This window comes from Hydractinia symbiolongicarpus, chromosome 8 (genome assembly GCF_029227915.1).
Source record: "Hydractinia symbiolongicarpus strain clone_291-10 chromosome 8, HSymV2.1, whole genome shotgun sequence".
In the NCBI taxonomy this organism is placed as follows: domain Eukaryota; kingdom Metazoa; phylum Cnidaria; class Hydrozoa; order Anthoathecata; family Hydractiniidae; genus Hydractinia; species Hydractinia symbiolongicarpus.
In genome coordinates this window covers 19,535,001-19,548,536 of record NC_079882.1, presented here as the reverse complement: position 1 = coordinate 19,548,536, position 13,536 = coordinate 19,535,001, and the positions used below count along the sequence as shown (strand labels likewise).

Here is a 13,536-nt window from a genome sequence, read left to right as displayed (position 1 = left end):
TCTATAATGAAAAAAATATAAAACTTTTTACCAGTGTGGACTTAGTACCGTATCAAAATGTTTGTACGTAGTTCGTATAATTTGTATCAAAAACTTGGTATCAATTTATTAAATCTTTCGTATCATTTTATTTTTAATACAAACTTTTTCGTATCATCAAAATTACAAGTTTGTATAAAGTTCACATCATTTAACATAAACTTTGTATATAGTACGTATCATTTTTAAAGAAGTTCGTATAATAATTTGATAATATGAAGTTCGTTTATTATAATTGGACTATTATCAATAGTCTTTATATTGAATTTTTTTCAACAATTATAAAGTTTGTTTCGTTATACGAACTTTGTTTATTTTAATTGGATTTATTATCTAAGATCTTTAGGGATTGTCTCCACGGCATCGTAGAAAGCAAAAAGATTGCCCTAGATTGTTTAAAAGTCATGAAAACGGCATCGTAGAAGCTAAGAGATCAGGATTGTAGAAAACGAAAAGATCGTCATAGATCGTTTAAAAAACATGAAAAGGGGATCATAGAAAGCGAAAAGATCACCGTAGATAGTTTTAAAATCATGAAAACGGGATTGTAGAAAACGAAAAGATCGCCGTATAACATTTAAAAATCATAAAAACGGGATCGTAGAAAATGGAAAGATCGCCGTAGATTGTGTAGATTGAACCTATGAATATGCAATTTTGCTAGTCTTTTCAAAGCCAACCTTGTATATTTTCTTTTATTTCTGGTTTTGTGTAAAGTTCGTATCATTTCTTTTTGTATATTAAAAAAATTCTTTTAATTCTTTTGTTTCTGGTTTCGTATTGAAATAATTATGCGCAATTACGCTGGAACTTTTGAAGTTTGTTTCAAGATCGTATAGCAATTTACTTCGTTCAAAGTTCGTATCATTCCAATTTGTATGATAAAAAAACTTTGATTAAGTTCGTATCATATATTAAAAAGTTCATATAAACTTAGTTTACATTTTTTATTTTAAAGGAATCAATTTGTATGACATTTGTTTAACAAAACAAAGTACTTTGTAGCGTTCGTATAATTATACTAAAGAAACATACGAACATTTTGAGACGATCCCTTATGCTTTTGATGATATTTTGACATATGTGAAGTTTTGTACCTTAGTGATCTCATCTTTAATTAAGGGTAGAAATTTATTGTCAGCATATTTTAGAAGAGTACTTATGACATTTTAAGTTTTCAGATTATATTTAAATCTTGAATAATTTGAAAACAAAAAAGATTTTTAAAAATTTCCAAAAGGACTTGATAAACAACTTTTTATCCTCCACAACATATAAAAATATCATTTTCAATGCAGGATTCCCTTTAGGCCAATTAACAAATTGATGAAGGGAACATGTGTTTTTACACAGAAACTTCCTCGCTTAAAGGAGCTGTAATATATATACATCTTGTTTTCATTTAACCAAAACTCCATGTAAAGGCAAAAAGACGGCAAGTTGCAGTGATCCTATAGAAAGCCTAAATGAGGTTTAGATAATTTCTGCAAGAAACAAAATTAAATCACTGCTTATTTTGATTGTATACAATTTAATATGGCTTTTTGCAGATAAAAATGTGCTTATAAACCCTTATACATCTTATAAACCCTTCGCTGAATAAATAGGACAAAGCTAAATTTTAATATATTCCTTCCATTAAAATATAAAGGCGATGCGACCAGGGAATAAAAGCTGTTTTATTATTAGTATTTAATATAACACAGCATATAGTTACACTGTGATCAGCTTTTTCAAGCTATATTCGACGTTTAATCTGAAAGTAGCATACTAATTATACTGTAACAGCATAGTTTTCCCTGACTGGTCATGGTTGTATGTTTGTATAGCTGGCCAGCTATAAAGCTATAGATACATATACACACTTTCTAAGAATAGTGTTTTTTCGTGTCAGCCTCAGTATTCTTAACTTTTTGATAAATATCAGCCTCAAGTATTCTTAAAAATATTTTTAACATGGGTACAGCCAGAAACCATGTAATTACCCTTAATAAGAAAAGGAAGAAGTGACTGACGTTGGTCGAACACGACAGGCGTGAAGCTACAACTTCAAAAGTTAACATAAGTAACAAAAGTTAACATAAGTATATGCCTAAAGATGATACTCTTGAGGTCATATATACAGTATAAGAAATTAAACTTCTAATCAAAATTTGTGCATCACACAAATTTTCATATCTAAAACAAAAGATCGAGCCTGGGTATATTCTTAGGATATTCTTAATTTTTAACTCATATCTCAGCTTCGATATTCTTATAGAGTATATTCTTATAAAGAAGTGTGTAGAGAAAGAATACATGCGAAAAAGACAAAATCAAAATGATTCTCCATGTGGATTACTTTTCCCTTAATTTCACTTCAACCATATAATATAGAGGTTAGAGTATTCCATAGAACTATCCACTGTCAGTTCAGGATAATGTACATTTATGAAAACAGTTTCCTTGTTGAGAAACAGTTTCCATATTCAGAAAAGTTTTCAGTGCAAAAATAGAAAATAGTTTCTGAATACGGAAACCTATTTCAGTTTTTCATCTTCCACAAGTTAATTTGGGTTTCTTTATCATAATCTTTTGACCAATAGAAAGCTATACCTATATAAGCTATATTTCTTACTGCAAAAGTTCCAATCAAATATACCTTGACGGTTTGTTGGGGTTAGTCAGAGTAAACATTTAGCTAACTAGTTTAAGCAACATAAGTATTACGTAGATATAAATAAGTAACTTATTTCACACAATACCAAATGTACAACTGTTCATTGTGTGCCCTTGTTCCCTCGGGGTGTTATCCAGCGTTCTCAGTAGCTGTTAAACAGCTATTTCTCAATTGAAGTTTATCCTAAATTTCCCAATTTATTAGAGAGGCTAATTATATTCACTACAAAATATGGAACTTATAGCCCATTTTATGCAAGTTGTGAATGAATAAGATTTCAATGATAACTAACACCACCATATTTTACATTTCTGGACTACACCCTGACCCTTTGCAATAACTAGAAAAATGATTGTTAAGAGGGAGATGTTAGGCATCCTTAACTAGGAAAATAAAAAATTCCTATGTCAATATGGCTTTTAAATTGTATATCCAAAAATAACATCTGTGTTAATTAAATCTGGTGTTTATCATAGAAATACTTTAATAAATATTGTCATAAATGGTGGATTAGTCAATTATGGCACACACACACACCCCTAGTACAGTAGTGTTCTATTGGATCTATCGATACATGTTGTATTTAGATAGCAAAAAATGACAACATACAATTTAGATGAAACTAGCTTTCCTTTGTATGGTATTCAAGCTATTAATGCAAGTATGTTTGTTGTTGCAGGTGGTGGTGGTTCAGCAAAAACAGGTGTAAAGAATGCTGTAGTATGTTTTTTATTTATTTGTTTTGTTAGTTACTTGTGGAGCAAAATTGAATAGCAGTAAAAATATTAAGTTTAATTTTTCTAATAAGAGAAATACAGAGTAGAATGGAAAAGAAAAGAATACAAAATATACATAAATAACTTAATCTCCAAGAATGTTGAAATCTGGTAAAGTTTAACACGAAAATTTTACTCATCGGTTATAAAAATGTACCATATTTTTATTGTTTTTGCAGCGCGTTTACAAACTTGTACAGAATGGCAAATCGTATAAAGCAGACACTATTTGCGAAGTTGAAACAGGTAGTCGAGCTGTGATGAATTTACATTTAAGTCCTTCAAGAACTGTCCTGGCAATTGGAATGGACCACTTATGTCAATTTTATAATATAAAATGCATTGAAGCTGATGGGAAGGAAAGTTTATCTTTAACAGGTCTGGGTGAATTCTTTCATAACTTTTTCATTTTGAACTTTGCAGTTATAGAGTTTATACAGTACTTATTTCTTTATTATAAATACTAAATTTCAGTTGAAGTTGGATGTAATCTTTTTTTGTGCATAAATTCTTTCTAAAAACTTGCAGTAGCCATTTCCACAAGAAATTTAAAAATTTCAGATCAGAATTCAGAATGTTATTAAAATATTTATAGAATATATATCATATTGTTTCTTAATAATTCTAGACTGATTTTATTCTTGTAATCTTTGAAGAAATTAAGGCTAAGTACGGTTTTAGTATGAAAGAATTGACTCTTTTTTCTTGATGATAAACTTGATGTCACCTTCTTGTACTGTATATGTTTTATGTTTAGCAACAAAAAGTGTAGATACAGTTCCAGTAGCGAGAGGTGATGATGATGGGGAATATCAAAAATGTGTAAAATTTACTCCTGATCAAAAACATGTTATAACTGCTGCAAGTGATGGGAGCTGTAAGATATTTAAAGTAAGTGTTTAACTTATTTATTTGTTTCTTGTTGTTGTTTTTGTACTTTATTAAAATATAGTTAAAGTGCAGTAGTTTTATTTTTATAGAAGATAGCAATTGTAACTTCAGGTACTTACTTTTTATTTATAATTTACAGTTAATCCAACTTTATAACAATTTTTTTTATCATAGTATCCTTCACTAGAGGAAAAATTTCACATTAAAAAAGCCCATTCTGATGAAATTGATGAAATTGATGTTCATCCAAACTCCAAGCTTGTAAGTAACATTGGGTAGATACAACTTTATGATGCCGAAAATGAGGCTGACTACAAATCTATACAGCTTTACAAGCTGATTATTTTTAATATGCGTTTTAACCACTTAATTTGACATAATTGAATTTCCGCGCCCGAAGGCGTAGGAAATTCTTTAAAACCGTCGTTTTTTCTTTTGGAGCATTTTTTGAGAAAAAATCGACCCTGGGATTTCACGTTCCTCTGATTTTTTGTTACCTAAATGTCATTTTAGGCCAAAATTGGTTCAAAAATTAAAACTACTTTATTTTCCACAAAATTTGGCACAGTTAACAAAAAAAGTATGCTGAACATGATGGTGACATCAAAATTTCGATTTTTGGCCACCTTAAATGTCATTTTAGGCCAAAATTGGTCCAAAAATTAAAACCACTTTGTTTTCCAAAAAAATTGACACAGTTAACAAAAAAGTATGCTGAACATGATTGTGACATCAAAATTTCGATTTTTGGCCACCTTAAATGTCATTTTAGGCCAAAATTGGTCCAAAAATTAAAACTACTTTATTTTTCACAATATTTGGCTCAGTTTACAAAAGAAGTATGCTGAACATGATGGTGACATCAAAATTTCGATTTTTGGCCACTTTAAATGTCATTTTAGGCCAAAATTGGTCCAAAAATTAAAACTACTTTATTTTTCACAAAATTTGGCACAGTTAACAAAAAAAGTATACTGAACATGATGGTGACATCAAAATTTCGATTTTTGCCCACAAATGTCATTTTAGGCAAAATTGGTCCAAAAATTAAAACTACTTTATTTTCGACAAAATTTTGCACAGATCACAAAAAAATATGCTGAACATGATGGTGACATCAAAATTTTGATTTTTGGCCACCTGAAATGTCATTTTAGGCCAAAATTGGTCCAAAAATTTAAACTACTTTATTTTCGACAAAATTTGGCACAGTTAATAAAAAAAGTATGCTGAACATGATGGTGGCATCAAAATTTTGATTTTTTGCCACCTGAAATGTCATTTTAGGCCAAAATTGGCCCAAAAATTTAAACTACTTTATTTTCGACAAATTTTGGCACAGTTAATAAAAAAGTATGCTGAACATGATGGTGGCATCAAAATTTCTTTTTTCTCAACTAAATGCCGTTTAAGACCATAAACGTTTCAATCGGAAGACTTTCAACCATGAATGATAGGCTATAATTTTTGTTCGCAGTTTCTTTTAAAGTGTGAGTTTATCAAAAACTATAACCAATTGTTTAAGTTCTTGTATTGACACATAATTCTGCTAAATTGATTCACTGTATATTGACCTTATATAAATTTAATACCTTTTTTATGTATTTGCACCTCAATATTCTCTATACACCTGGACTAATATAAGCTTAGATTTATTGAGTACACGTATCTTTGAGTTGTAGTTTCAACGTTTCAATCGGAAGACTTTCAACCATGAATGATAGGCTATAATTTTTGTTCGCAGTTTCTTTTAAAGTGTGAGTTTATTATGACACGTTTCGTTTTGTTTGCGTTTGTTGTAAGATGTAATGTCACTTGTCAATTAGCAGGTTGTCATCAAATATTTTGGTAGCGAGCGGAAATTCTTATAGCACCCAGGGCTTCTTGTTGAACTTAATTTGTATGATTTTAAATTTTCCCTTACTGGAATGGGTAGCCTTCATTTGAGTGTAGGGGTAGATCATAATTTGTAAGTAGTTATAATTTATGAAAATTAAGTAAAGATTTTGTCTACTGCAAGTTTTGTTTAGATATATATTTTCAAAAAAAATTCTGTATTGTTTCCATTAGAATTATTTACTACAGTCAGTCTGTCAACTTGTTTACCCAGCAAAACCTTTTTTATCACTCAGTATTAAATTTGTTGTTGTGCTGCAAACATAAAATTGGTGTGGCACTGGGTTGGATAATCTAAAACTGAGAGAGGTCATACCTAAACTGAGGGAATGAAAAATAAATAGAGTAAATGGAGTATGGAAGTCACTTCACACTATGCAAGTATCCCACGTCATTCGGCATTTTATATTGCAATGAATTTAATATATGATACACAGGGCCCCTCACCAATATTCTGCCTTGTAGCAAGACATTTTCTGGTATTCTTGAGACTTTTAATTTTTTTTTTTTTTGAGTGACTTTCCATTTTATAATTTTGTTATCAGTAGATCGTCATTATCCATCTTAATATTTTCAACACAATTACACCCCTATTACAACTATTGTAGGAATTAACCTTTTTGGTACGGAAACCTATGAAATATACTTCATAAATTAAACGCTAGATTGTTGCTGCCTCTAATCTGCTGCTTTAAAATTTCGTTTCAGTTTGTCTCAGTTAGTAAAGAATCGAGTGCTGGATTGTGGAGGATTTCAGATGGCAAGAAGGAGCTAGAATTACCCTTTTCATTAGACAAAAAAGATGAAGATTTTTATAGATTTAGAAATTGCAGGTCAGTAGTTAAGAGTTGTATATATACCGCGAGTTATAAAATGTGTCAGGTATTTTAAAATATGTGTCAATTGTTAACTATTTGTCACAGCAGCCTCTAAAGTTGTTTTGATTTGGCTTTTGTCATATAACATAATTTAACTTTTTTTAATCCTTCACTCCTCTTAAGACCGTAGTAGCCAAACACGAAGTTACATTACAAGGGCTAAGTACAGGGGAATTTTGTCCCAATCATAGTCATTATAAAATCTCCCTAGTCAGCAAGTCCCTATCGTTCCTGAACTTTTGGATCCGACCTATTATTGAAAAAAATCATTTGAAAATAAAAACTCTCTCTCGTTCAATATTATTTTTGATCTATCTAAAAGCATGTTACCAAAAATGCATATAGACGCATTGTTATTCATTTTCCATCACATATATTTATTTTAGGTTTGTTGAAAGCAAAGATTCTGATCGTGTTTACCTATTTTCAACGAATATACCACGTAAATACTCCAAAGGCAACCCAGTCAACTGTTTAGTGAAATGGAACACAAATAAATGGATACCTGAACAGACTGTATTTATCAAACACACGTTATCTGCTTTGAATGCTAGGTTCGTACACAACAGTTTGATTAAACGGGCCTAGATTTAACTCCTAAATGTACTGGACTTTCTTTGAGACCTATAAATCTTGGGTTCCGGTTCCTTTTGATATGATTGGGAAAGTTATTCCCTTATATTGTGTTGAAAAAACTCTTCGTGAAAATTAATTCTGGCAAGTTTTTATTTATTCTGTAACTTCTTTCGTGGGATGATTGAGGGATATTTTGTATACTACTTAAAGTTTGATGTAATAATCGTTAACCAACTCTTAATTCAAAATTACGTGTTTTTTATCGTTGCTGATATTTCATGGTTACTTCACACCTTATTTTAAAAACTCCTTAAAGAAATAATAGCACTTAACTACCGTGAAAATCATTAAAATGATCAATCTTTATATTTTAATTCCATCATATTTAGAATAATGGATAAATCTATTGAATCTCTTTTTGACTTTTTATACAGAAATACAACTCAATAATAGTTTTAATAAATTTGTTACTATACATTTCACACTTATTTTGTTTCCTACTATTTTCACAATCCTTTTCCGCGCAAAGGTCAAATTCCAGGATGGTGTCCAGCGCAGTATAACCTATCAATATGGTAACCTAATTGTAGGGAGGAGGCAACGCCAAATTTTGGAAAATATCGCCATTAATTTATTAACGCCCCCTTCCCCTCCCCATATTAAAAAATAACCATCTTCCCCAGCTATTGCTGCTAATTCAATATTACTCTTCCAATTATCGCTTTTTTAAGAGATAGCGAAATGACCTAAAATGTCCTAAATTTTGGAACAAAAGAACCCATGTTTTTTGCTCTCCTCTCCGCCCTTTCGGAAAAAAACCTTGGCCTAAAATCAAAACGTCTTCGCGCTTTATCGATGCATTGCGTTATATTACATGTACTATTCTGTTGAACCATAAACTGATTGTATTTCTGAAACATAACACAGAAAATAGTAAAACCCTACCAGTTCTACTCACTTTTTTCATCTTTAGTGGTAATGGAAGATACGTAGGTGTTGGAACTGCAGACGGCTCAGTTTTAATCTATATTTCGTGGAATATGAGGGTAACAAGTTTGTTTAAATTATATTTTGTGTATTCACTTGATTTAGATTGAGGATTACTACCCTCTTCACACTAAGTAAAATTCTTCCTGAAGAAATCTCCGACACCTTCGTCTACTGTTAGAAATTTCCTAAAATTCTTCAAATAACGATTTCTGTGTATTTTCAGACAAATATTTTATTGAAAGCTAAGTAACATGGTTGCTATGCGTCCTCAAAACTCCATAAAACTCCTCAATTTTAAAAAGTCTCAAATCTCAAATCTTCTCTAAATTTTTCTAACAAATTTACCCTACACCTTAATTTTAGTTTTACAAAACTATATGATGAAATACATAGAAATGCTACATGGGAACTGAAAAAATTTATTCTTTACGCGTGACATTGCCTTGAAAATAACCTAAAACATTCTCAATTTCTGTGGAAAATATAAAAATCTTCTCAATTTTTTTTTTTAAATAACGGTCGTCTTTTCAACGAACCGCTAAATTTAGAGAGCTATTCTTTGTTCTGACAACTTTAGACTAATATTTCACCATGTTTTCTCTTTTAGCATCTGAAAACTATTAGTGGCGTACATGATATTTTTGTTACCGGGTTGTCGTTCATACCTGAAAATAAAGAGCTTTGTGAAAGCATGAAAATGGATGCTGGAATACTTAGTTGTTCGATCGATAATAAATGCCAAGTGACGTTAGTACGGAGCAGAAGTAAGTTAAAAGCACGTATTACCTCGGATTTGTGTTTCGTCAGCATCTTAATAGTTGTTAATGAAGTAATTTTTACCCTTTTTCTGAAAAATGGTATAAAAAATGGTGGGATCAACTTTACATAGTCTGATATCCTCAACGTGTTAAGCGCCATGTCTCTCAAAAAAATTTACGCGATTTTTTAGCTAAAAAAGTTTAATATCTTTGTGGATCTCTTGGAGACTGTAGTTTAACTGGTAAAAGAAAAAATGTTATGTTACTTTGTGTAAAATATTACGTAGAAAATATAGGTTTTTAGTGAAATCTGTGACATTCTCTTTCCATGCAAATTATTTACTCTTTTACAGTAGCATGCTTTGGATATAAGCTTAATATTAAAACGTCAATTCTCATCTATTCGTACAACTTTTTTTTATTTAAATGGTTTGTATAATTTATTTATTTATAGCTGATTTTCTGTTTTAGTGGAATTTTCATTCAGCGTGTTGTTCTTCTTTTTCGTGCTTGTTGTCATGGTGATTTTCAACTGGATCACGTATTTCGATGTTGAATTCTAAAGATTTATGGGAAAATGGTACCTACTTTTGCGATGTTTTTATGTTTGGATTATTAGAGTTTTTAGATTTTAAATTTTCTCTGTTATGTCTACAGTCTTCTGAATGGAGTTAAAATAGTTCTATCCATTTTTTCAGTTTCCTAAATCAGGATCAATGTTTTTTATGTAATTTATGTTTCAAATGTTTTCAAAAAACACATAATTTTTTACTCTTTTACATTTCAGTTTGACCTCCAGTACACCATCTTCCGCCATCTTGTGTATTTAGCTCGCGCAACAACCGCCAATGACTTTATGGAAAAAACCTGTCACTTCTGAAGTTCTCGAAAGTTATCTTACAATTTTTCTCTGCATGTCAACATTTTTTATTTAGCTTTTTTTTCAAGGATACCAGTGAAGTCGCGTAACAATCTGAAAAGGGGGCCTTTTGGTAACGATTACCTTCAGTTTAAATAAACTGAGGGTGCGAATCGTCGTTTTTCTAGGAGATACAAATTCATTTACTTTGTCAACATTTTTTTATCAACTTCTAAAAAACTTGAAAGGCGTAGTTAGCACATCTTTCAATGCTTTAGATAAAATTATTCTTTTGAATTTTTGTAAATATTATAGGTTTATATTTAAGTGAGACGGGGAATAAAATGAATTGTCAGTTATGTTTCGTTAGCTTTGTTTTCTGTGATGTCTCCCACTTTCAGTCATAACATAGAAGTTTTATGCAATGGCTGATGCAATTCTGTGCTCATACATGCTTTTTTAAAAGAATAGTGTTTTTCGTTTCAACGTGAATGTTCTTAACTTTTGGGCAAAAATCATCCTGATGTATTCATAGTATATTCCTAGTACTGTTAAGATTGAAAGATCTAACTGATGGATTAAGTGCCCCTGTCGAATAAACGCCCCGGAGTTAGGGAAAATTTTGTAAATAGGCGCCCCTGCTCTAATAAGCGCCACCCACTCCCCATGCACAAATAACAAGGCTTTTTACTATAACTATAGGTTTTATTAAATAAAATCATTTTAAAAAAGGTCGTGTAGCTATTTTTGTTTCATCATATGTCATTTTAAAGTGAGTATATTTTTTCTTGATTTTCAAAATTTTCTCTGATAGAATTGTTGCAATTATCTTGTCCTTGGTGAAGGACTCAAATTTGACAAGTACAACTCCAACTTCCAGTTTTGCTGATCCTACAACTAAAAAATTTTCTTTGCTCTTCAAAAAGTAATCAATTTGGCGAGAGGGCTCGGTGAAAATATGGCCAACAATGCTTCTTTTTAAGTTTTTCGTCTATTTTGCTTTTTACACATGATACCTTCTTATGGCGCACTTAAATTCTATTTTATATTACATTTCGTAGTTGATGATTTTTGTTCGTGACATTTTTCAATTCTCACTAAAATAGACATCAATTTGTTTGAAATTGATGAAAGTGATAAAAGGGAATGCTGCTAATGAATACCTTCACAATAAACGAAGACAATGAAGATGAAAATAGTGAAATATCATAAAAGACACATTATTACTATTGTATTTCTTTCTTTTTTGTTTGTATTTCTGTTTTTTATTCATAAAAATTATGATAATAAAGTTTAAAATAGTTTGCTTATATAAAAAAAAATTAATAAGCGCCCCTGCTAGGTTAACCGCCTCTTCCAAATAAGTGCCCCCTGTCAAGGCGCGTTATCCGTCATTTACTGTATGCAAACTGGTATTAAAATCACCCCTAAGGCGCTGATGTTTAAGCAACCTGATTCAATCGACAGACAGACAACTAGATTTGTGGGGAAAATACTTCAAATAGAACCTGAGAAAAAAAATTTTCCATCAATAATAGGAAACAAGTTCCCAGCATATTCTTACGATTTTGCTTCTTGTGGGACTGACGATTTAAAAAACGCTTTAAGAGTACCAATTCCATCATATCCTTTAAGGATACTAATTTTGCAGGGAGATTTCTATGTATATTTTGCGTTTTTTCGTCTGCTGTACAGAATTTAACGCCTGCGAAATATTTCAGGGCACCTTATTGGCGAAAATAAAAAAAAATAGACAACTCGCGAGAACTTTTTACAACTTAGCTAAACTAAAAGCGAAAGCCAAATTATTTTTTCAGGGATATGTTTTTAAAACTCACAACTATCGCGAAAAGCAAGCAACCTCGATAATTAATCTTCGCGAAAAATTGAAATTTGTTCAATTCATGCAAAAAAAATTTCACTAGCCCAAATCAATTTCGCGAAATTAGGTCTCTTAAGATATTCAATCGACAAGGATAAAGCTATATATAAGTTGCACAAATTTATTCAATATATATTTTCTATTTTCATTGTACTATGTACAACTTGAGTTTTACAATAAATTGATTTTTATCGACAACTAAGGGTTACTTGAAACAATCTGCTTCTAAGAAAACATGCCTTTTCTATTCTATATTTTGTTTCTTGGAGGAGTGGTGTCTATATAAGAAACGCTTTTGCAGCGAGTGTTTCCGGATATTGAAATTGAGCAAATATTTTGTTATAAACGAGGATTTATAAATAACTATTTTTCTAAAAATATATACAAGAAGATATTTTGAGTCGTACGTCTAAATCGGCTTCGATGTACCGGCTCTTTTGTCAAGACTTGATAACAGTTTGTAGGGTAAAGCAACGTGTTTGCTCATGTCGCATTTTATCTAAAAGAAAGAAAAAAGCAGTATTTATTAGTTCTATAAAATTAATATTTAGTATTGATATGGTTACCTATGTTATAATGCTCGCTGTAGGTCCGCCCGCCTACATGTTTTTCTATCTGCCCGTAAGCCAAAATGGTAGCCGGTACGACATAAATGATTGGAAAAAAGGGCGGGATTTTAAAGCTCGTAACCACAGGCAATTGAGAAAGTCGTTTCTATGTGACTTAGGACCTAGGTCATTTGCTTATATCTAAAATCTTGAATAGTACTAACTTTTGCTGATGTGAGCACGCCCTGTATAACTCGATTTTTTGCACCATTTTTAACAAACTTTCTTTTAAGGAGGCAAGTTAACTTGGGAAAATGACCATTTAAGGTGTAGAGCGTACCTCCTTTAGTCCCTCTTTTGTTTGGACCCAATAACTTCCACTTCGAGCTTGAGGATTAGCATTAATGATGCTAAGACAGCTGCTTGAAGGGTTGTCTCTCCTAAGGCGTGGAAAACGAAATTTGTCTCATTTGTTTTATATCCAAGTCTATTGTTTAAAACGAGGAGGGAAGTAGTCGCTCTGATGGGAAAGTTACTGGGAAATTTTTGTGTGAAATATAACTGCAAGCTGCGACAAAATTTTTAGCTTACCTTCCAGTATTAGCTTTCTTTAACTTGCTTTTCTTGAAACCCTTCTCAGTTTTGGATTTCTTTTTTCCTGATCCCATGGAAGCTTCAGTTTTAGTTATGGTTGTAGTAGTTGATGCTGATTCTGGTTTGTGTTCTTCTTTTGGTTCTTCCTTATCAGCAGCTGCTTCTGGTTTCCCTTTAAATTCATACGATT

The 13,536-nt window shown here is 31.2% G+C and overlaps 2 protein-coding genes across 3 annotated transcripts in view; one reads left to right on the top strand and one right to left on the bottom strand.

Moving 5' to 3' along the window:
* Window positions 1-3,222: 3,222 nt before the first annotated feature.
* Window positions 3,223-10,972, top strand: LOC130655725 (prolactin regulatory element-binding protein-like). Its single transcript, XM_057458507.1, has 10 exons — window positions 3,223-3,418; window positions 3,654-3,852; window positions 4,232-4,365; window positions 4,540-4,626; window positions 6,970-7,094; window positions 7,526-7,693; window positions 8,689-8,761; window positions 9,313-9,469; window positions 9,935-10,043; window positions 10,251-10,972. Exons 1-9 carry the CDS (start codon window positions 3,296-3,298, stop codon window positions 10,024-10,026), a joined length of 1,158 nt encoding a protein of 385 aa, XP_057314490.1. The 5' UTR covers window positions 3,223-3,295; the 3' UTR covers window positions 10,027-10,043; window positions 10,251-10,972.
* Window positions 10,973-12,538: 1,566 nt separating this feature from the next.
* LOC130655718 (uncharacterized) overlaps window positions 12,539-13,536 on the bottom strand; it is a 5,643-nt gene continuing 4,645 nt past the window's right edge. The window contains exons 7-9 of one of the 2 annotated variants that reach the window (XM_057458498.1): window positions 13,344-13,536; window positions 13,093-13,192; window positions 12,539-12,703 (exon numbers count right to left, since the gene is read on the bottom strand). The exon at window positions 13,344-13,536 is cut by the window's right edge and continues 297 nt beyond it. In XM_057458498.1, the coding sequence (XP_057314481.1) occupies window positions 12,614-12,703; window positions 13,093-13,192; window positions 13,344-13,536 (383 nt within the window). In that variant the 3' untranslated portion in view covers window positions 12,539-12,613. The remainder of the gene's footprint in view (window positions 12,704-13,092; window positions 13,193-13,343) is intronic. The other variant, XM_057458499.1, reaches the window with a different exon arrangement.